Below are 23,952 nucleotides of genomic sequence, written 5' to 3'. Positions count from 1 at the left end.
ATATAGAGAGCCGTTTGGGGCCCTTTGGGAGGAACGTGTCCCAGACTGAGAAGTTTGTGTGTCATCTGGTGTTTTGTTGACAGTCATGAGCAGTGCGGTGCACTATGGAGAGGGGGGGAGGCGTGCTTTGGGGTCTTAAGGGCTGGTGAAAAAAGCCCTTTTAAGACGGAGCTCATGTATGGTGAAAGAAAGTCAGTGTAGTGCTTAGAAACACGTGTAGTATCAACTCAGGTTATATGTAAACAGGAGCATGGTAAACTAATTTGTGAGTGCCCGTGTGGGTTTGTGTATGTATTTATACCTGTTAGCCTATACATTTCACCCATATTTTATGTGTTTGTTGATCAGTTAACTCATTCAATGCCAGATGTTTTCCTCAAACGGGAAGTTCTGGTGCTAGCCAATTTTTGCCATTTTGAAAATCTTCTTCTGCGGACATACGGTAGTGCAGTGGTTAGCACAGGGGTGTCAAACATGAAGCCCGTGGGTTTGAATCTGGCTGCGAAACAACGCCGAGAGAAGAGCGTGAAAAAAACGAGCTGCAGTTTTATATTCGTCCACCAGATGTCACCAGAAACAGGCACCACCTCTCTCTGTCCGGTATCGACCCCGTATATCTCGTCCTGTTTGATATCTGACTCCAGTCTCCAGTATTGGGTATCAATCCCGTCTATCTCGTCCTGTTTGTTATCAGGCGCCAGTCTCCGGTATCAATCCCGTCTGTCTCGTCCTGTCTGATATCTGACTCTAGTCTCTGGTATCGATCCTGTCCGTCCCGTCCTGTCCAGGATGGATCTCATCTGTCCGGTATCTGCTTGTGTATCTGGTATCGATCCTGGCTGGCATACGGTAGTGCAGTGGTTAGCACAGGGGTGTCAAACATGCAGCCGAGGGTTTGAATCTGGCTGCGAAACAACGTCGAGAACAGCGCATGAAAAAAACGAGCTGCAGTTTTATATTCGTCCACCAGATGTCACCAGAAACAGGCACCACTTTTGGCTCTGTCCGGTATCGACCCCGTATATCTCGTCCTGTTTGATATCTGACTCCAGTCTCCAGTATTGGGTATCAATCCCGTCTATCTCGTCCTGTTTGTTATCAGGCGCCAGTCTCCGGTATCGATCCCGTCTGTCTCGTCCTGTCTGATATCTGACTCTAGTCTCTAGTATCTGGTATCGATCCTGTCCGTCCCGTCCTGTCCAGGATGGATCTCGTCTATCCGGTATCTGCTTGTGTATCTGGTATCTGCTTGTGTATCTGGTATCGATCCTGTCTGACATACGGTAGTGCAGTGGTTAGCACAGGGGTGTCAAACATGCAGCCGAGGGTTTGAATCTGGCTGCGAAACAACGTCGAGAACAGCGCATGAAAAAAACGAGCTGCAGTTTTATATTCGTCCACCAGATGTCACCAGAAACAGGCACCACTTTTGACTCTGTCCGGTATCGACCCCGTATATCTCGTCCTGTTTGATATCTGACTCCAGTCTCCAGTATTGGGTATCAATCCAGTCTATCTCGTCCTGTTTGTTATCTGCCGCCAGTCTCCAGTATCCGGTATCGATCCCGTCTGTCTCATCCTGTCTTATATATGAGTCTAGTCTCCAGAATCTGGTATCGATCCCGTCCTTCCCGTCCTGTCCAGTATGGATCTCGTCTGTCCGGTATCTGCTTGTGTATCTGGTATGGATCCTGGCTGACCCGTCCTGTCCGGTATCAACCCCGTGTATCTTGTATCAAACCTGTCTTTCCCGTCCTGTCCGGTATCAACCCTGTCTGTCCGGTATCTGCTCGTGTATCTGGTATCGATCTCGTCGGCCTCTGGCTTCCTGTTTTTCCACACCGGACTTCTGTCTTACTTATTCTGCCCAGCGATTGCCGAATCACTGGTGTTCACGCGCAAGACTCCCTCATTCCCGTAAAATTAAGCTAGTGTGAAAACGTTACGCATCTGGGTCCTCCTCCTGTTCTGGTTCTAACAATGGCACTGAATGAGTTAATTCATTTTGTGCATAATATTTCATTATTATCGTTGATAAACATTTTCCTTTTTTCCTATATTCTTTCCATTTTGATTTTTCTTCTTCTTTTGTTTCCTTTTTCATAGCTTGTCATTTTTTGTTTTCTCTTCTTATTTTATCTCTCCCTTTCCATTCATGGTTTCTTTTTTTCTAGCTTTTGATTTCTTCTTGCTCTTTTCTTCTTTTTTCCTTTCTTTTGCTTTTTTTCATGTTCCTTTGCACTTTAACTTTGTTACTTTGGTTTTTTTTTCCATTTTACTTAGGTTTTTTTTTTTTTTCGTTTTTCCTTCTTTTGTTTCTTTTTGCATGCTTGATTCCCCTACAAGTCATTTCGTGCATAAATGTAAATGGTCTACATATATATATATAGCGCTTTTCAATTCACTGTAGACCTCCCAAAGCGCTTTACCATGTGCTTCACACTAACCCATTCACACACACACACACACTCCGATTGCGGCAACAGCATGCAAGGCAACTACCTGCTTATCGGGGGCACTAGGGATTCATTGTCTTGCTCAAGGACGCTTCGAAATATAACACGGAGGAGCCGGGAATCGAACCTGCGACCTCTTGATCGAGTGCTTTACCTCCTGAGCTACTGCCGTTGGGAAGATGTGGATTTCGGCAACAACAACAAATATCGAAAGAGCCGTTTAGTAGCCGAAAGAGTCGACTCTTTTGAGTGTAGTTTGTGACTCTTAAATTGTAGAAACGCTTCCTTTTCCCTGGTTTCAAGGTGCGTATCCAAGACATCGTTAAAATGCATCAGGAGCAGACGACTGGCACGCATAATTTGTTTTGAACAATTTTATTGACACTATTAACAGCAAATAAACAATGTGAGGTTTGAACAATTTTTCTCGACAATTTTAACAGCAATTAAGCATTATCACAATTTCGTTAAATCTGACGTTTTAACATTTTTTACGACATTTTTAACAGCAATTAACCACACAATTTCATTATATCATATCCCAACAATATGAGTTTGTATCGACACTTTTAACAGCAATTAAATATAACCGAGTTTGCAAAATGTACACTTGAGAGTACGCAGAAAAAAGGAAGCTGCAAGGTGCTACGTGTGGCGTGGAATGTGTTTGTGGCCACGAACGAGACACGACACGATTTTGCAGACGCGATGAAGGGAAAGGCGTGCACGGTTCAGTTCTGCACGCGATCCAGATTTCTGTCAAATGACAACATGGTGCCATAAATATAACCGTGCGGAAAGTACCTCTAATTTTGTTGGGGGGAAGTTGCGATTGAAAAGCTGTGATCAGCTTGAGGTTGATGCAAAACTCGAGTTCCAAGTCGTGGTCCCGTTGGGGAGCAAGCCTCATACGATGACACTTTTACAATCAAAGTTGCATCCCACCATTTTTTTTTTAAATGGGCGGGTCGCCCAGTGGTTTACTCAGCGATAGTGATGGGAGTTCCGGCTCTTATTAGAGAACTGGCTTTTCGGCGCAGCTCACTGAAAAGAGTCGGCTTTTTCGGCTTTCAACCGGCTCTTCTGATTCATTTTTTGCACCAAATTAAATAAACCCGAATTATTATGTAACCGCGCTATACGTGTCCCACCAAAGATCCACATTCACGCTGGACTGGATGATGAGGTTTTTATTATTACAGTTCTGCAAATGGATGAGTCACAACATTAGCTTTTTCTGCTGGGTCTGATCTCTTTGATCTCTTTGTAGTACTCTGGTTAAACTGACCACAAAGCATATCAAAGAGCTGTCTTTTCACTTTACAGAAAATACATTTTAGAATATCACAATACATTTATAAATCTTTGCATTTTAACAAGATACTTTTAACAAGAGATCGTATAGTGGATTTTTAACGTTTACAATGAATTCAACATGTTTTTCTTTACTCTGAATTTTAACCAACATCATCCTTTTTTTTAATGTATATGAAAAATAGGAATAAAAACAATAATGAGTATAAAAATGGGTACAATTTACCTGCAAATGGATGAGTCACAACATTAGCTTTTTCTGCTGGGTCTGATCTCTTTGATCTCTACAAGGGGAATTAAGATTTAGTAAAACAGAAACAAAATGAAAATAAACCTAAACAGCTTGACAATATCAATCACATTACTATGCATGGTGAGAGATTTGTCAGCTGGGGTTATAAAGTTTAAAATCAACTTATTTTGTGGAGCACCAAAAGATATGTCTTACCTTTGTAGTACTCTGGTTAAACTGACAAAACCCCGCCTCCTGGTCACATGTTAGAAGCCAAAACCAAACCCCACCCCATACCAGCAGATGGCACTGTTGGACTCAGCATTGCAGGACATTTACCAAAAACTATACACATATTTTAGCAGGAATTTCAATAAAATAAAAGTTATTATTACACCCGTTACATACACCCCCCTGAAATTCTGCTAAATATGGGAGTGCTACACTAAACAGAAAAAAAATCACATGCCAAAAAGGCAAATACTGATGAAAAAGAGGACACGAAAACTGGTACAGTATTACAAGGAACAAACTGAAGTGCATGTCAGTTCTAAAACTCTCCCAAAAAGGAGTGTGAAAAGAAAGGAGGCGATCAAACTCCTAACTAAGCACAGACTCAAAGATGCCTGTTACATCTCTGAAATATCAAACATTGTTCCTGTAGTTGTAAGTGCTCACATAGGCACAATTCTTGTTTCTTACTCAAGCTTTGTTACTCAAACTGAAAGTGCATCTCTACTGAACTTAAACTAGGAACTTGCAGATATTGCGGACAGAGGATTGTCACCTACCACATGGTCATTCATCTGACAAATAAGACGACTAGGAGGCCTGATGGACTGGCGGACCCTAAGACCATAACGGTTAGGTTGAGCACAAATAACCTGAGCTTGAAGGTCTGGGGCAGTCAAGTCTAAACAGTCAGTATCAGGGGAGTCTGCGTCCAGATGGTCAGTGTTCAATGGGGTCTCGTCTGGGAGACCCATACCCAAAGGGATAATGTTTTCAGAGCACTGTGATGGGCTTTCCGTATTGTCACTTGAAGTATGGTCAACATCTTGTTCGGGGATGTGCTGACTTCCTCGACTGGATGTATCAACACTGCGAGAGTCGGACTGGGCATCAGATCTGCTGTCTAGTGAGTTATCCTCTACCTCTGGATGAACTTGCTCTTCACCTGCCTGTATCACCCAGTTTACTGTACGGACATCACTGTCTTCAACCGCGTCAGGTAAATCAGGGCATACATCACTTCCATGCATAGCAGCGTCAGACTCTGAGTGTTCAGATTCGCTGGCCAGATCATCCTCACAGGGCAAGAAGCTAACAGAGAGCAGCAAATTCCTGTGAACTACCTTCTCTTTGCCCGTCAGACAATCCTTGACTCTGTAGACATTGAGATCAGGCTTGACTGATATGACTTCATACGGGGTTGACTCCCACTTATCTGCAACTTTGCGTTTCCCCGGAACACCTCTGTTGGCGATCAACACCCGGTCTCCCACGACGAGAGGTGATCCTTTGGCCCTACGGTTGTACAGCTTGGCATGACGAGTCTGTTCTCTGAGAGTATTCCTCTGTACAATTTGAGCAGCTTCATGTAGATCTTTCTTCAGATGGCGTACAAAGTCAGAGTAGCTGACAACAGCATCATTGGTATTAGCATGTTGAAACATGACATCGACAGGGAGACGAGGGATCCTACCAAACACTAGGTAAAACGGTGCAAACCCTGTTGTCTCATGCTCTGTGCAGTTATAGCAGAATGTGAGCTGCTGCAGCATTTGTGGCCACTTTGCTTTGGGCTGAGGGGGAAGGGTTCTGATCATATCTCCCAATGTTCGGTTGAATCGTTCTGCGATGCCATTTCCCATGGGGTGGTACGGAGTGGTATGGGATTTCTGCACCCCTGCCATCTCTAGAAGCTCTTTGATCAGTTTGCTCTCAAAATTAGCTCCCTGATCAGAGTGGATACGCCGTGGGAAACCATAGACAAGGAAGAAATCCTGCCACAGACGGCGAGCAACTTGTTTGGCGGTTTGATTTCTGCAAGGGAAGGCGTGCGCCATCTTGGAGAAATGATCAGTTACGACCAGGACATCTACAGACTTGTTCTCTTGCTCAGCAGTCCAAAAGTCTATACAGACCAACTCCATAGGCTCAGAGGTGACTATGTTCTTGAGTGGTGCACGGTTGTGTGGTTCCGGTGTTTTCCCTACTACACAGCGCTGACAGGATTTGACATAATTCACAACATCACGTTCCATGCCATTCCAGAAGAATCGTTGCCTCACCAGAGACAAAGTACGGTTCTGGCCTTGGTGACCTGCTGCACTCAGAGGCAAGGTCAGCTGCTCTGTTTAGTCTCAGCCAGTAGTCATAGGGGTCTTCCTGGTCTTTGGGCAAAGTTGAATAAAAGTCAGCTAGAGGGACAGCAGAGTACTTGGTACAGCTAAAGTGTTTCCTGAGAAGACTATAAATCATGTCAGGGCGGGTATAGACGTCTATATTACTGTTTCTAATGCCAAACCTAACTACATCTTTAGCTTTTCCTCTTAAATGTATAAGGATTTCCTCTGCTTGCTCTTCAAGTCTCACATTACTCCTTTTAATAAATGTCCTCATTAGATCTTCCCACTCATGTATTGTTATTGAGTCTGAGCCATCCCCAATAAATGACGGCGGTTCCTTAACCTTTCTCTGTGTAACCACCTGACTCAATCTGTTTGCTACATCTTGTGTGGCAGCAGCGTTAGGAGCTACTATATTACGTGACTGTATATTTGTGAATATGCTATAAGCCAATTTATGTCCTATCTCCTGAATAATATTTGTCATCTGATCAGCTACACCCTCAGAAACGTCACTTGTGCTCTGAGTAAACATGTTTCAAAGATGTAAATAAGTCAAAATCGCCTGCGTAACACGTCACTGTATAGCAGTTTTAAATACTGTGAGCTGATGGCTTCATGAAATGATGTGGCAGGTAGGACAGTCCTCGGTTCGGAGAGCTTGATAGAAGTCACGGGTCACGGCACCAATGTAACCGCGCTATACGTGTCCCACCAAAGATCCACATTCACGCTGGACTGGATGATGAGGTTTTTATTATTACAGTTCTGCAAATGGATGAGTCACAACATTAGCTTTTTCTGCTGGGTCTGATCTCTTTGATCTCTTTGTAGTACTCTGGTTAAACTGACCACAAAGCATATCAAAGAGCTGTCTTTTCACTTTACAGAAAATACATTTTAGAATATCACAATACATTTATAAATCTTTGCATTTTAACAAGATACTTTTAACAAGAGATCGTATAGTGGATTTTTAACGTTTACAATGAATTCAACATGTTTTTCTTTACTCTGAATTTTAACCAACATCATCCTTTTTTTTAATGTATATGAAAAATAGGAATAAAAACAATAATGAGTATAAAAATGGGTACAATTTACCTGCAAATGGATGAGTCACAACATTAGCTTTTTCTGCTGGGTCTGATCTCTTTGATCTCTACAAGGGGAATTAAGATTTAGTAAAACAGAAACAAAATGAAAATAAACCTAAACAGCTTGACAATATCAATCACATTACTATGCATGGTGAGAGATTTGTCAGCTGGGGTTATAAAGTTTAAAATCAACTTATTTTGTGGAGCACCAAAAGATATGTCTTACCTTTGTAGTACTCTGGTTAAACTGACAAAACCCCGCCTCCTGGTCACATGTTAGAAGCCAAAACCAAACCCCACCCCATACCAGCAGATGGCACTGTTGGACTCAGCATTGCAGGACATTTACCAAAAACTATACACATATTTTAGCAGGAATTTCAATAAAATAAAAGTTATTATTACACCCGTTACAATTAGATAGCTAAAACTAATAGTTATTCTTGTATCATTATAACTATTGTAAGGATGATTATTATTATAAGTTATCTCATCTCATCTCATTAGCTACACCGCTTATCCTCAGTAGGGTCGCGGGGGTGCTGGAGCCCATCTCAGCAATCATCTTGCAGTGGGCAGGGGACACCCTGAACTGGTTGCCAGCCAATCGCAGTATTATAAGTTATGTAAATGTAAATTGTCTGCATTTATATAGCGCTTTTCTGTCAGTATTCGAACAGACGGAGGACCCAGACGCGTAACGTTTTCACACAAGCTTTATTTTACGGGAATGGGGCAAACATGCATGTGAACACAAACGCCAGTGATGCGGCGATCGCTGGGCGGAAGAGGTGAGACAGAGAAGTCAGGAGCGGGAAAACAGGAAGCCAGAGGCAGACGAGATCGAAACCGGACAGGAAAGATGGGATTGATACCGGATACTGGAGTAAGATACCGGACAGACCGGATCGATATCGGATACTGGATACTGGATACAACAGCAAGGTACCGGACAGGACGGGACAGACGGGATCGATACCGAAAACTGGATACTGGAGCAAGATACCACACAGGGCAGGACAGACAGAATCAATACCGGATACTAGATACACGAGCTAAATACCGGACGGGACAGGACAGACATGATCGATACTGGAGACTGGAGCAAGATACCGGACAAGGCAGGACAGACGGAATCGATACCGGATACTAGATACACAAGCAAAATACCGGACAGGACAGGACAGACGGGATCAATACCGGATACTGGAGACTGGAGCAAGATACCGGACAGGACGAGACAGACAGGGTCGATACTGGATACTGGAGACTGGAGCAAGATACCGGACAGGACGATACAGGCGGGATAGATACCGGATACTGGATACACGAGCAGGATACCGGACAGAGTCAAAATACAAGTCTTGCAAGTGCAGAGGTTTGTTGAGAGACTGACAAGGAGTGAATTAGAGCATTGAGTTTAAATAGGAGGGAAGCCAATCAGGCAACGAGTAGCAGCTGGCGCCAAACGCGCGGGCCCAAGTGAGGGCAATGGGCAACCGTGACATTTTCAAGTCACTGAAGACCTCCCAAAGTGCTTTACAATGTGCTTCACACTTACCCATTCACACACACACTCACACACCGATAGCAGCGTCAGCATACATGGCAACTACCTGCTTATCGGGGCATGAGGGACTCAGTGTCTTGCCCTATGTGACTACTACTGTTAATATTATTCCTAGTAGTAATATTATTGGTATCCAAATAATCTTAGTGAGCAACCTTATACAGTCAATTTAGCTTTAACGATTATCAAGACTATTGTTTTAGCTGCGGATACTGTTATTGTTATTGTCATCAACTATATGACTATTTTTTTTGTCATTGTTATTATATTGCCGTCAACATTAGAGTATACAAAGTCATTACAATCTATATTAATAAACAAACCGATGAGCTGGATAAATACGTGGGTGATAATGGTGAAAAAAACAAAAACTAAATAAATGGAGCTACAATCACATAGAGATAACTTTTAATAAGAACACAAAACAGACATTCTGCACATTTCTTAGTTAGGGCAGACAAGTGGGAGTTTTGATGCTGGAGGTATCTGGCTTAAGCTCCTCTACCTTGTCTTTTTAATGCAAAGATCAGGTTACTCGAGAGTGGTGGTCTTGCTGCCTGGGGGCGGACCCCCCAGGCAGCAAGTCCAGGTTACATTCACATCGTTTTGTTTTTTCGACTTGTTTTCTTTTTCTTTTAACATCTCATCTCATCTCATTAGCTGCACCGCTTATCCTCAGTAGGGTCGCGGGGGTGCTGGAGCCCATCCCAGCAATCATCGGGCAGTGGGCAGGGGACACCCTGAACTGGTTGCCAGCCAATCGCAGGGCACACAGGGACAGACAACTCGCTCGCTCATTGACACCTAGGGACAATTTGGACCGGCCAATCCACCTGAAATGCATGTCTTAGGAATGTGGGAGGAAACCGAAGTGCCCGGAGGAAACCCACGCAAGCACAGGGAGAACATACAAACTCCGCACAGGAAGTCCGGTGAACCCACACAGGAGGTTCCCAAGACCTTGCCGCACACGCGCTAACCACTGCGCCGCCGTGCTGCCCTTGTTTTAACATAATTGAAATAAAGTTTTCATTCATTCATTCATTCATTCATTCATTCATTCTGTCATTCATTAATTATTTCAAATTAGTTACCTTTTAAAGTGTATCATACTTTATTATAATAGAGTTTATTGTTTTAATATACAGTGAACTTATGAATGAATGAATACAACTTTTATGTGTGAATGGTTCACTCTTCTTCATACTAAGTAAACAACACAAGGATGACACCACTTATATTGCAGCTTTGAGCGAGAGAATGGAAAGAGAAGTAAGGGCGGAGACAGAGAACGAGAGAGAGGAAAAGACAGAGAAGGAGCGTAAGAGAAAACAAGAAAGAGAATGAGAACAATAGGGAATGAGAAAGGGAAAAAAGAGAAGGATAGAAATCGAGAGAGAGAGAAAGGGAGAAAGAAAGAGAAAAAAAAGAAAAAAGAGAGAGAAATTAAAATAGAATTGGAGAGGGAAAGGATTATAAACATAGAAAGAGACAGAGAACGAGAACGCAATAGAAAAGGAGAGCAAGAAAAAGAACTAGGGAGAGAGTATAAGAGAAAGATAGAAAAATAGAGAGAAAGACTAAAGAGAGACTGAAAAGGAAAAGAGAAAAAAATTAGAGAGAAATACAAAGAGAGAAAAAGAAAGAAGAAGAATTAGAATTTGAGAAAGAGCGTGAGAGAGAAACAGAGAGAGATAAAGAAAAATAATAAAGGAGAGAGAAAGCTAAAGAGAGAAAGAGAGAGGTATATAGATAGATAGAGAGAGAGTAAATTAGAGAGAGGGAGAGAAAGAGTAAGAAAAAAAGACAGAACATGAGAGAAATATAGAGAGATATAGAAAGAGAGAGAGAGCAACACAAAGAGAGAACGAGAGAGAATGGGATAGAGAGAGATTGTTTCAAAGGGAGCCGGCACTTTAGCTATGTTGAGGTTTTTGAGTTTTTCCTTGCCCTCATGTTGGTTTCAGATCAGGGGATGGTGTAATAATAGTCTGTGCAATAACCTGTGCAGCCCTTCGAGACTCTTTGTTATTAAGGGCTATACAAATAAAAATGACTTGACTTGACTACTCCTCACTCCCCTGAAAGAGTCATCTCATAGAGCCATACCGTTCGCGAACAATCCACAACTACTGCGCGAACATGGAAGTTTTTTCCCCGTCGCGCGATGGAAGCCATCTGGCGTGGACCTGCTCCAGAAGGACGCGCGTGGAAGTGATTGGCGCTCGGAGGCAACGGACGGGAGCCACGATGCAAGGAAGAAGAAGTCGCTAGAAGATCACGAAAAAGAGCAAAAACATGTTGATTTTGTGGCTTCCCCTCACTTTGCTGCTCGGCTTGGTCGTGTCGCGCACTTGGAGCTCCAATCGAGTTTCGGATTCTCACAACTCGCCACCTCATATCGTCTTCATCCTGGTGGATGACCAGGGTTTTCGGGACGTGGGTTACCACGGCTCCGAGATCAAGACCCCTACCCTGGACCGGCTGGCGGCGGAGGGAGTGAAGCTGGAGAACTACTACGTGCAGCCGCTCTGCAGCCCGTCCAGGAGCCAGTTGATGACCGGCAGGTACCGTGCAAAGCCCGTAGCCGAGGGAGTAAGAAATAGGGATAGAGTAAAAAAAAGAAATGCACATATAAATTGTTAGGTTTTAAATATTAAAATGTACCGTTTACCAAATTGTTCGAACGAGTTATCTGACTCCGTTAACCAAACACAACCTACATTCACCTAACAATGCACGCTCGTTTCTTGATGGAAAAGATGAACAAGAATAGCCGACATTTTCACACGGGGGCAGATTTCATTTCATTAGCAATTTAACTAAGTGTGCTCCATTCAAAATGGCCGAATTAGTGTCGTCCCAGTCTCTGGTAAGCCTCCTCTCCTCCCACGTCTTTCTGCAAGATGGTGTGCTGGCTCCTCCCATGGACGTGCCAATGAAGCCCCCGGGCTCCACCACCTCGGAGAAGAGCGCAGCGATGTCTGGAATTAACCAAAACAACACCAAACGTTTCTACGTCATCAGGGCCTTGTTCTCCAAACATCGCCTGTCGTCCTTCGTCAGAGTCCTATTATCAACAGAACTAGACAAAATATTCTGCATTCGGAACAGCGCGACCTGTCATTGAACTATAGCCTACTCGGTGAAAATCTTCATTGCACTCAATAAATGTAACTTGTATTCAATCGTATAAAATCCTTTATAGTCAAATTTTTCAGATTCATTCAGATTCAGATTCAGATCTACTTTATTGTCATTCTAGTACACGTGTATACAGAACGAAATGTCGATACATCTGACCCGCACAGTTTCCTTGAATGTACAGATATAAATAAAATGTTGTATTGAGTTAGTATTTTACAGTAGCGCAAATAGTGCAAGAGGAGCAGCTAACCAGATGTGCAAAATTGGCAATCAGGTAACAAGTCAGGTAAACAGTAACAATAACACTGTAACAATAACGCTGTACGTACAATAGTGCAGAGAAACAGATGTGCAAGGAGTGGCTAGCTATAAAGAACTGCCAGTAGTGCAAAAAGTCAAACAAAACCAACAGATGTACAGATTAGCAGCAGTTTAGATTTACTATGTGTTTGATTGACCATTTAACATTCTAATGGCCATTTAATGTATAAGATCCTTCAATATGTATATTGTAATGCCCATCGATGTGATCAATGATGCACTCAGTTGCTGAATTAGTCTCGTCGCCTATTTAATAACAAACTAAGAAGCGGTATAAGCATTCACACAAGAGCCACTGTTGGTCGTAACTCACACCGTTCATGAGCAAACACTGACTGACTTCAAAACATATAACTTCATAGCACAAAACCCATGCATCTGTTGCCTCCCCCTTGCCTCGCTACACGTCCCATCTTCATACCTGTCAAGCTCCAGGGCTCCATGTCCTCTTATATCCGTGAGTGTAGTAAATCCAGGAGTAAAATATTTACAAATACAGTACAGAAAAGTAAATTACTGTTTTCTCTATGCCGTCAACCCAACATGCTATTCACATTCATCTTTTTCGGCCAATTGCAGGCTTTGTTTTGCCCCTTTAGCCTATGCCAGCCTGTAAATGATAAAAAGGATCCGCCCCCTTTACCTCCGAATAACTTTAGCCAATAGTGATCGATTCAAATGATGATTGACACATTGGTTAGCCAATGTAACGCCGGTATATAAATCCCAGCATACACCGCGGACTACTTCGCCTTCGGGGGAAAATCTAGTCGGCGGCTGCTTTGCATTAGTTGCAAGACATTGCGACTTAATATTGATCCATATATAAGGCGCACTGCATTATAAGGCGCATGGTCAGCTTTTGAAAAAAAATTAAGACTTTTGGGTGCGCCTTATAGTGCGGAAAATACGGTAGTTTGACATGTTATATTGTACATGTGTTTTTTCATATATTATATCTTGTTAATTAACATTTTGTTGTGAGATACTGAGTTGCTCAACATGAATGAGGTTTATTATACAAAAAGTTAAAAAATGAAGTCGCTTGGACGTTCACTGTAGAAGGAAAAATACATGCAAATATAATTAAGTAGATCTTTCTTATTCAAAATATGAATTCATTTTCTGAATTAAATTATTGTTGGTAATATACTGATTAAAGGGATAACCACAAACCTGTCTTTTTTCATTTTCTCATTTTATACGTTTTTTTTCTTAACTTCTTTATACAACATCATAATTCGTAATATAATGCATCAAAGCAAGTGAGCCGTTTGAGAGCCGGCTCTCTTTAATGAGTTGAGCCGAAAAAGCCGGTTCTCTAAAAAGAGACGGACTTCCTTTCACTACACAACTACCACATGAAATCCGATGTTGAATGATATGCATGATGGGAAATCCCCAGGCGGCAGACGCGTGCGCACAGTAGCATCAAAACGCTCGCTCCGTTTGCAACGAAAAAAACGATACTGGCCGATCATTTTTTGGCATTGATTTGAAAAATCCTAACTTTTGATCGGACCTAGAGACTTGATTTTTTGGGGGGGGACAGATTCAGAAATTTATGGTGGGCCGGATGAAATCATCCAATAGGCCCGAATGGCTCTTCAGTACTGCCTGCCCGAAAAAAACTTTTTCTAAGTCCTCTAAATAACAACGTATGTTACATTTGTGGAGATGGACCCAAATGCAGGGAAGCACACCAAGGCAGGTACACTTAACAAAGGATTGAAATTATTAACAAAACCAAGAACAACAAAAACAAACCAACCAGGTCTTAAAACAACCAGATAGGTGTCCAAAGCATAAACAAAAACCAACCTGACATGGTAACGGAATACCTCATGGAAGTGGCATCAAAATGGCAGAGACGTTGTGTGCTGTCTAAACAGGGTCTGGGTAATCTCCATCAGGTGTGTGGAGATTGGTGGCAAGTGTGTCCAGGCCCACACACCCTGGTTGGCTCCCTCTGGTTCCAGATTCTAATAATTTGTCTGAATAAAATCCAGTCAAATCAATGCTTGTGCATTAGACTTTTATACAGTGGATGTCTGTGTCACAGACCCGAAACGGACACAGGACCCAATAGCTCTCGTTTTCTCAGTTTTTATTATTAAAGAGGGAGATCAGGGCTTTCTTCCACGATCCGATGGCTGACGGACAAGGGGAGCGAGCGATGCGGAAGTGGGACTTCCGTGTCTAGCGAGGAGGGTCGGAGACAGGCGGGAATTACAAGTCTTTGGCTGGGACTGGAGAGCTAAAGTTCAGAAACGAGGTCGGTAACAGGAGGCAGGCAGGTAATGGGGCAAAACAGGTCAGGTAACAGGCAGGCAGAACGGGGCGAAGTCAGGTCCGGAAACAGATTGGCAACGAAGGTCAGGCAGAGAAAAACAGGGCAGGAACAGAGTGGGACGAAAAGGCTTACTGAGCTGGTGGCAACAGTTCCCAACAGTTCTTGGAAGCCGGGGGTTTAAAAAGAGTGCATCAGCCAATCAGCTGTCCAGGCTGTTGGCGCCAATTAAGCAGTCGCAGGTGCTCTGAATCGGTAATCATGACAGTCTGGTTAATTAATCTTGCACCTACAAAGAGTTGTGTATCCAGATTTGATCTTTAAGATGTTTCCTTACCTTGACTGCACTAGGCCAGGCATTATTAAATTGCCTGAAGCTTAATTTCCAAATGACACGTTTATTTATGTCAAAAAATTGTATTTGGCAAACTCCAGGTGACGATTTTGTGCTGGCTTTGTTTCGCAGGTACCAGATCCACACGGGTCTGCAGCACTCCATCATTCGAGCCACCCAGCCCAACTGCCTCCCGCCTGACGACGTGACGCTGCCACAGAAACTGAAACAGGCCGGGTACGCCACACACATGGTAGGCAAGTGGCACCTGGGCTTCTACAAGCGCGGCTGTCTGCCCACCCGCCGTGGGTTCGACAGCTTTTTCGGTTCTCTGCTGGGAAGCGGCGACTACTACAGCCACTACAAGTGCGAGGGCCCCGGCGTGTGTGGCTACGACCTGTTCGAGGGCGAAGAGGCTGCCTGGGAGCAGGACCGCGGCCTGTACTCTACTGCCATGTACACGCAAAAAGCCATCCGCATCCTGGCCCGTCACAACCCCAGCAAGCCTTTGTTCCTCTACTTGGCCTATCAGGCAGTGCATTCCCCACTGCAGGTCCCGACCCGCTACCTGGAGCGCTACAAGGGTATTGTGAACCCTCAGCGCCGCAAGTACGCCGCCATGGTCTCCTGCCTAGACGAGGCCGTACGTAACCTGACGCTGGCTCTGAAGCGCTACGGCTACTACGATAACACGGTCCTTGTCTACTCGTCCGACAACGGGGGGCAGCCTATGGTAGGGGGCAGCAACTGGCCCCTGCGGGGGAGCAAGGCCACACTGTGGGAAGGGGGCATCCGGGCGGTGGGTTTTGTCCACAGCCCCTTGCTGGTCAAGAAAGGCACCCAGTGCCGGTCCCTGGTGCACATCACTGACTGGTTCCCCACGCTAGTTACACTGGGTGAGGGCACCCTGGACGAGGACATGGATCTGGACGGCTATGACGTGTGGGAAACTATTAGTGAGGGTCTCCCGTCCCCCCGTCAGGAGATCCTCCACAACATCGACCCCATCTACGTGAAGGCCAAAAATGGTTCGTGGAAGGCTGGTTATGGACTATGGAACACTGCCGTGCAGGCGGCTCTTCGGGTGGGCCACTGGAAACTGCTGACAGGGGTACCCGGGTACAGTGACTGGGTGCCCCCTCAGACCTTCAACACGCAGGTGAGTGGGGGAGGGAATGCGACCTGAGCTTCCGATATTATTGTTTGCCACTTGCTTGGCCAAAATATAAAAAATGTCAGAACCCAGAACAGATACAGGACCCAATCGCGTGACGTTCTCACACAAGCCTTTTTTTTATGGGAAATGGGGAGTCATGCACGTTAGGAAGCCGGTCTGGCGTGGAAGGACAGTAAGCCAGAGACCGATTCCAATAGCCCGAGTCGAAATCTGACAGATGGAGTCGATTACGGACAGGAAGGGACAGACAGGAAAGATAACGAATCAGGATATCCCAAATTAAAAGGAGAAACTAGACGGGAATGAATACTGGAAAAAATAATAAACAGACAGAAAACTAAACTGGAACCCGAAATTAAACAGGACAAGAATAAACGGGAACAATACCAGACTGAAGATATCACAGGAAAACAGGACCAAGTCAGAACCCACGTCTTGTGGAGCAGAAGTTCATTCGACAGGCTGACAACCGAAACAAGAGAGCGCTGAACTTTATCCAGACAGAAAGTCAATTTCTCAACGAGCCACATCTGGCGCCACACGGGCGGGGCCGATTAGGCACCATGGCAACCATGACACACACGGGCGGGGCCAATTGGACACCATGGCAACCGTGACAACTATTGACTGTTAACTGTAGTTTACCCCTTACCATTCCTGTCAAATTCGCCTAAAATCCCCATTCAAGACGTACCCAAGGTCAATTGAAGGCTGTTCTTCGAACCCTTTAGTGAATACATTTTGATCTCTTTTTAAAGGTAACACCCTGAAGTTTTGTTACAGACTAAAATAAACACAGCAAGTGCTACTAACGTTGAGTAATCTGCATTGGAACTCACAGAATTTTTTTTTTTATTCTTGCCTGTTTTTTTTTTTAATTAAATGCCTGCAGAGGAGTGTAATATGTAGATCTTAGCTGGAAAACAGGTGAGACAATAGCTTGAAGCCCTACCCTTTACCTTGTCAAATTTGATCACAATCTGAAAAACGAAATATTGTGTTATACATATATCTGTAATAGTAGGCGTTTCCAAAAGTGGCAATTTGGAAATGAGCAGTTCACAGCCCTTAAAACTTAACATTTTACCTTGGCCAATTTTTCAACATTGTGAAAGAGTTGTAAATGTTTAACACCTATTTCTAGAACTCAATCCCTGATTGTGCACACCTGGACGCAATAATGGTGCCTAAAAATGAATCACGATTGGCTCTGATTTGAATAAACACCATAAATGAGTACATGTTTATGTTGGGAAATTCATTGGATAACCAATGTGTCAACTGACATTTGATTTGGTCACTATTGGCTCAAGATTTTTGAAGCCGAAGTAGGTCATGACGCTTTTCTTGGATAAAAGCCCCCTACAGGTATTCACAAGTTAAGGACCGTGAAAGAAAGCTTGCAATTGGCCGAAAGTGGTGTCAATCAAAATGTCAGAGGCGCTGACAGCTTTACCAGAAGTCATCAGATGAGTCTGTTTATTTTTAAAGGGAAGTTATGAAGCCAAACTGTCAGAACCAGAAACGGAAACAGGACCCACTCGCGTAAAGTTACTCACCGTTTTATTGGGGGGGGAAAAGATAGGAGTGCACACTCGATCCGGAGATCGTTGGTCGCGGGGAGTAGGTTGCTCAGCCGCGGAAGTGGGACTTCCGTGGCGAGGGATGACGGTACCGGGAACAGAAAAGGTCAAAATCAGATTGTGGCGGGAGAAAAACAAGCGCAAAAATGGAGATTCGCAGACAGACCGACCAAAGGCGACTGTCAGGACAGCGTTTAAATACCGACAGGGAGCCAATCCGTCAACGAGTTTCAGCTGACGCCCACGGGCGGGGCCAATTGGGCGCCATGGCAACCGTGACAGAAGCTGGCGCCACTCGGCGAGAGCCAATTGGGCGCCATGGCAACCGTGACACAAACAGACGAATGAGGACGAAGATCTTCAAACGATGCAGGCAGGGTTGGGTAGGGTTACTTTAACTTGATTACTTTCATTACTTTTGGATTACTCCAATACCAAATATGCTAATAAAAGACACAAGAAACTAAACATGAATTTTGTGCAGGCTTGGGGAGTAACGGAATACATGGAACGGCAAAAATGATGTTGGCAAGCTGTTTGGATTTATTTTCATTTTGTTTCTGTCGCATTTGATGTTAGTTTTGCCGGAGATCAAAGAGATCAAAGCCAGGAGAGAAAGCTTACCACGTGTTGTGAGTCATAATTGTATTCATATTTAGTTCCTTTAGTTTTTTATTAGCATATTTGGTATTGGAGTAATCCAAAAATAGTTGAAAGTAATCAAGTTAAAGTAACCCTACCCAACCCTGTCCATATGCTACAGCGTCGTTTTGGTATCGCATATCCGGGCAATTGGAACAACAGAGTGAAGATTAGACCCCTGGTCCCGGACTAACCGCTTCCTCTGTTTTCGTCCCTTTAGCGCTTTATACATTTTACTATAAAAGATTTTATACGATTAAATACAAGTTACATTTATCGAGTGCAATGAAGATTTTCCCTGAGTGGGCTTCAGGTCACGCTGTTACAAATTCGGAATGTTTTGGCTGGGGAATTTTGATAGCAGGACTCTGACGAAGGACGTCAGGCATTGTTTTGATAAACGCTCGGTGTTGTTTTGAGTTTCTCCAGACAAAGAGGCGAGGGGGCGGACCCCACGTGGGGGTTTTCCTGGCACGCCCATGGGAGAAGCCTGCATACCAGCTTGCGAAAAAAAAACATGGGCCGAAAGAAGGAAAAAGAAGCTCGAGAGAGGAGGCTTGAAGGAGACTCGAGCGACACTAATTCAGCTAATTCGATGGAGTTCACTTAGTTAAATTCTTTAAGAAATTAAATCTGCCCCGTGTGGAAATGCCGGTCTCTTGTTCATTTTTCTATCAAGAAACGAGCACGCATTGTTAGGAAAATTTAGGTTGTGTTTGGTTAATGGAGTCAAACAATTTGGTAAACGATACATATTGTTAGGAATTAAACTATTAAAAATGTAGCATTTAACAAATTGTTCGAATAAGTTATCTGACTCCATTAACCAAACATAACCCTCATTCACCCAACAATGCATGCTCTTTTCGTTTAGGGAAAATGAACAAGAATAGCGGACATTTTCACACGGGGGCAGATTTATTTTCTTAAAGTATTTAACTAAGTGTATTCCATTGAATTAGCCGAATTATTGTCGCTCGAGGCTTCCTCGAGCCTCCTTTTCTATTGTCCCTCGCGATCGATCTCCTATCTTCTGACGTTCTTCTGCCCACGTCTTTTCACAAGCCGGCGTCTCGGCCACCCCCATGGCCTCCACCTAGTCTCCTCGATGTCTGGACCGGGGAAGTGCTGATTATCAAATCAGGGCCTGGCCTTCTCCGTCAGCGTCCCGTTATCAACAGAACTAAACAAAACATTCGCATTCGGAACGGCGCAACCCGTCATTGACCTTAAGCCTTTTCTGTGAAAAATCTTCATTGCATTCGATAAATGTAACTTGTATAAAATTGTATAAAATCCCTTATAGTCAAATAAATAGAATATAAAATCCTTCAATATTTTAATATTTAATTCCTAACATGTCCAAGAAACGAGTGGTACGTTCCTGACCAATGTTCCCTCTAATTTTCCACAGGTCTGAGCGTTCACACAAAGTCGGTGAGCAACGCTTGAAACAACAGTGAGCAACAGCAATCCCAAGTGTGGCAACTAAATCATTGTCAAACATGTCCAAAACTTGACATCAAGTTACATGTTGGCAACAAAATTCACTTGATATCATTGGAAATTATTTGAATGCAACACAAACTTTTTCTTCTTTTTTACCGTGTTTTTTTTTTACTTTTTTTTTTAATTCCTTTAAAAAAAATCTCATTGTGTTTATTTTTTCCGAGCTGTTACTTTTTTCTTTTTGTTTTCTATTTACTTGTTTCCTACATTTCTTTCTTTTCTTTTTTTCCGCCTTTTTTCTAAATTTGTCCTTCTTTTTTTTTCTTCCTTTTGTACTTTTTTTTCTCAGCTTTTCACTACTTTTTCATTTGGGTATTTTTTTCTTTTTTGTTCTATTCCCCCCTTCCTTTAAGTCGTTTTATGCATAAGTTTACATAATATTTGGTCATGTTGGGATTAAAGAAGCAAAAACAACCTGAAGAACCGTTTAGGACCCGAAAGAGCCGGTTCCTTTCAGTGAGCCGAGCCGAAGAAGACGGTTCTTGACAAACTCTACTAACTTTACTCGACTTCAAAATACGGCATTTAGGACACAACGTCAGGGGAACTTTGACTTAATTCGCTTCTTAATTAATAATTTTGAGCCCTCGTTTTTGCGCGCTGGCTAGATTTTCTTGTGCGCTGAGAATGTGCGAGCAGTGCGCAATTGTGCACGCGTGCAGCTTAGAGGGAACAATGTTCCTGACCCCTGGTCCCGGACTAACCCCTTCCTCTGTTCTGGTCCCTTTAGCGCCTTAGCATGCGTTGGCACAACGAACGGGTCCGTTGGGACCGCGGCAAGTCCCTGTGGCTCTTCAACATCAGCTCGGACCCTTACGAGCGGGTAGATTTATCGCAGCGTTACCCGCGCGTGGTCAAGAAGATGCTAACGCGGCTGGTGGAGTTCAACAAGACGGCCGTGCGAGTGCGCTACCCGGCCAAAGACTCGCGCTCCAACCCGCAGTACAACGGAGGCGTGTGGGGCCCCTGGTACCAGGACGAGGTCGGGGACAGATACGATGGCCTGATGACAAACCACCTCGGCGGCAGCGAGGGCTGGAGCAGGAAGAGCCGAGCATAGCCTCCGGAGTGGTGATGTGTCGTTGCGAACGAAACGGCTCTACGAGCGGGCTTTCTGCAGCGAAGGACGAGAGTCGACTCACCGTCAAAAGGAGCCGGCTCCTTTCGAAATACTCTCTCTTTCTGTCTTTTTCGTTCGTCTCTTTCTCTCTCTCTCTCTCTCTCTTACTCTCTCTGTATTTGGATCTCATTCACTGGGTTATATCTCTCGCTCACTTTCTCTCGTTTTCTCTCTCTTTTTCTGTCTCTGTGTCTTTCTCTATTTCTTGATCTCTGTCACGATCTTTCTTTGTATCTCCCTCATTTTATGTATATGTTTAACTCTTTCTATCTAATGATCTCATTTTATCTAATTAGCTCTTTAGCTCTTGCTATCTCTCTCACTGTCCCTCTCTCTTTCTCTTGCTATCTCTCTCTTGTTCTCTCTTTCTCTGTCTGACTTTCATTCTCTTTCCCTGTCTCTCTTCTAATCTTTCTCTCTTTTTCTCTGTCTCTTACACTCTTTATCCGTCTTTATTTTTACTCTCTCTCTCTCTCTCTCTCTCTCTTTCTCTCTTTCTCCTCTCTATAGTTCTGTCTCTTACTCTTTCTCAGTCTTTCTCTGTCTCACTTTTATTCTCTTTTCCTGTCCCTTTTACTCTTTCTGTCTCTCTTACTCTTTCTCTCTTTTGTACCCTTTATCTGTCATTTTTACTCACTCTGTCTTACTTTCTCTTTCTCTTTTACTCTTTTTCTGTCTCTCTTTTAATCTTTCTCTGTCTCTTACACCTCTTATCCGTTTTGTACTCTCTCTCTCTCTCTCTCTCTCTCTCTCTCTCTCTCTCCCTCTCCCTCTCTAGTTCTCTTTCTTTTAGTCTTTCCCTGCCTCTCTTTCACCTTTTCTGTCTCTCTAACTCTCTCTTTCTCTTTTTTACACTCTTTATCTATCTTTTTTATCACTCTCTCTTACTTTCTCTGTCTCTCTTTTAATCTTTCTCTCTATTTCTCTGTCTCTTACACTCATTATCTGTCTTTTTACTCTCTTTCTCTCTCTCTCTCTCTCTCTCTTGTTCTCTCTCTTTTACTCTTTCTCACTCTTTCTCTGTCCCACTTTTATTCTCTCTCCTTATCTCTATTACTCTCTCTTTCTCTCTTCTACACTTATCTCTTTTTAGTTCTCTCTCTCTCTCTCTCTCTCTCTCTCTCTCTCTCTCTCTCTCTCTCTCTCTCTCTCTCTCTCTCTCTCTCTGTGTTTCTCTGTTTCCCTCATAATACCACAGTAAGCTACATTACAAAAAGGGAATAGTCATTTGAGAAAGTCGGGTAAAAAGACAATGTTGGAATAGGCTGTCTACGGAAAAAATATGACATAAAAAATATAAATGGAATTATTTTTTTTTAAATGAATAAAATACAAATTTTGCAGGATGTGAAGGAGTTAGATTTCATGAAAACTTTAGGATGGATGGTAAACGGCAAAGCTACAATAAAATTTGATTGATAAGGAATAAAATAAAATAAAAAATAAAATGAGTATTTCAGCCAATTAAGCATGAATTTTACACTAAGCTTTATTTTTGTATAAGTTTCTTCACACAAAAAATGTCATAAAGTTACCCAAGTGAGTAAAAAGTAATATTGCAGGGATAGAATTCACATAAATTAACATTAAAAGCAATATTGTGAGTTTCACATGATTTAATTTCACCATTCACAATATTAAACACATTTGCTGGAGAGCCATTTTTTTTTGCAATACAATTTGATGTAGGACTGTTTGGCCATTGCAATGGTAACCCAATTATCAGTCATAAATTAATCAGAACATTATTTTCCAAGCATTTTTGTATGGTGAGGTCATTTGGTGATATTTATGGTATTGTGATGGTTGGACAACGTTAGATCCCTTGTGGTATGACAAGAAAGAATGCTATGTGAACACTCCAGTAAAACAAACACTGTACACTACGCAAACTACTACTGTATTTTCCAAACACATCCACGACCTCGTACGCTTGGAAACAGACTGGCTTTGGATTTAATTTGGGGTCAATGATAGACACTCCTTTTTTTGTCATTTTGTGACGACCGGTCTCAGTTTTGGGAGGATTTTTAGAATAAAATCGGTTCTCTTTTTGTGAAGAATTGTGTTTTGTCATTCTGACTTGGCCGCTTTCTGGATCGTCTGAAATGTGGCAGTCGGGCAGTGTCAGGACTAACGCAGTAAAAAGGAAGTTCTTCCCTGAAAGCGATTAATTTTCCCGTTAACGAGTACTGTAACCAGGGTTGGGTAGGGTTACTTTAACTCGATTACTTTCAATTACCTTTGGATTACTCCAATGCATAATATGCTAATAAAAGACGAAAGAAACTAAATATGAATACAATGATGACTCACAACACGTGGTAAGCTTTCTCTCTTGGCTTTGATCTCTTTGATCTCCGGCAAAACTAATATAAAATGTGACAGAAACAAAATGAAAATAAATCCAAACTAGATATAGTTATTTTCAGAGTAAAGAGCTTCATTTTTTCGAAAGGGGGGGGTTGCAAATTATTATTAAATGAAATAACTAGCAACTGTAACTAATAAGCACAATACTGGTAAATAACAATTGTACAGTAGGTTTTTGTGGTAACCAGGGTTGGGTAGGGTTACTTTAACTTGATTACTTTCAATTACTTTTGGATTACTCCAATACCAAATATGCTAATAAAAGACAAAAGAAACTCATCTCATCAGCCGTACCGCTTATCCTCATTAGGGTCGCGGGGGGGCTGGAGCCCATCCCAGCAATCATCGGGCAGTGGGCAGGGGACACCCTGAACTGGTTGCCAGCCAATCGCAGGGCACACAGGGACAGACAACTCATTCGCTCATTCACACC

General features: G+C 43.0%; 1 protein-coding gene across 1 annotated transcript; it reads left to right on the top strand.

Moving 5' to 3' along the window:
- Window positions 1-11,177: 11,177 nt before the first annotated feature.
- Window positions 11,178-23,268, top strand: arsj (arylsulfatase family, member J). Its single transcript, XM_088347193.1, has 3 exons — window positions 11,178-11,590; window positions 15,248-16,274; window positions 20,757-23,268. The coding sequence occupies exons 1-3, from the start codon at window positions 11,322-11,324 to the stop codon at window positions 21,084-21,086; spliced, it is 1,626 nt and encodes a 541-aa protein (XP_088203319.1). The 5' UTR covers window positions 11,178-11,321; the 3' UTR covers window positions 21,087-23,268.
- Window positions 23,269-23,952: the final 684 nt, after the last annotated feature.

This window comes from Urocampus carinirostris, chromosome 11 (assembly GCF_059441175.1).
Source record: "Urocampus carinirostris isolate Australia breed hairy pipefish chromosome 11, RoL_Ucar_1.0, whole genome shotgun sequence".
NCBI classification, from domain to species: Eukaryota; Metazoa; Chordata; class Actinopteri; order Syngnathiformes; family Syngnathidae; genus Urocampus; species Urocampus carinirostris.
This window is presented reverse-complemented; position numbering and strand designations above follow the sequence as displayed.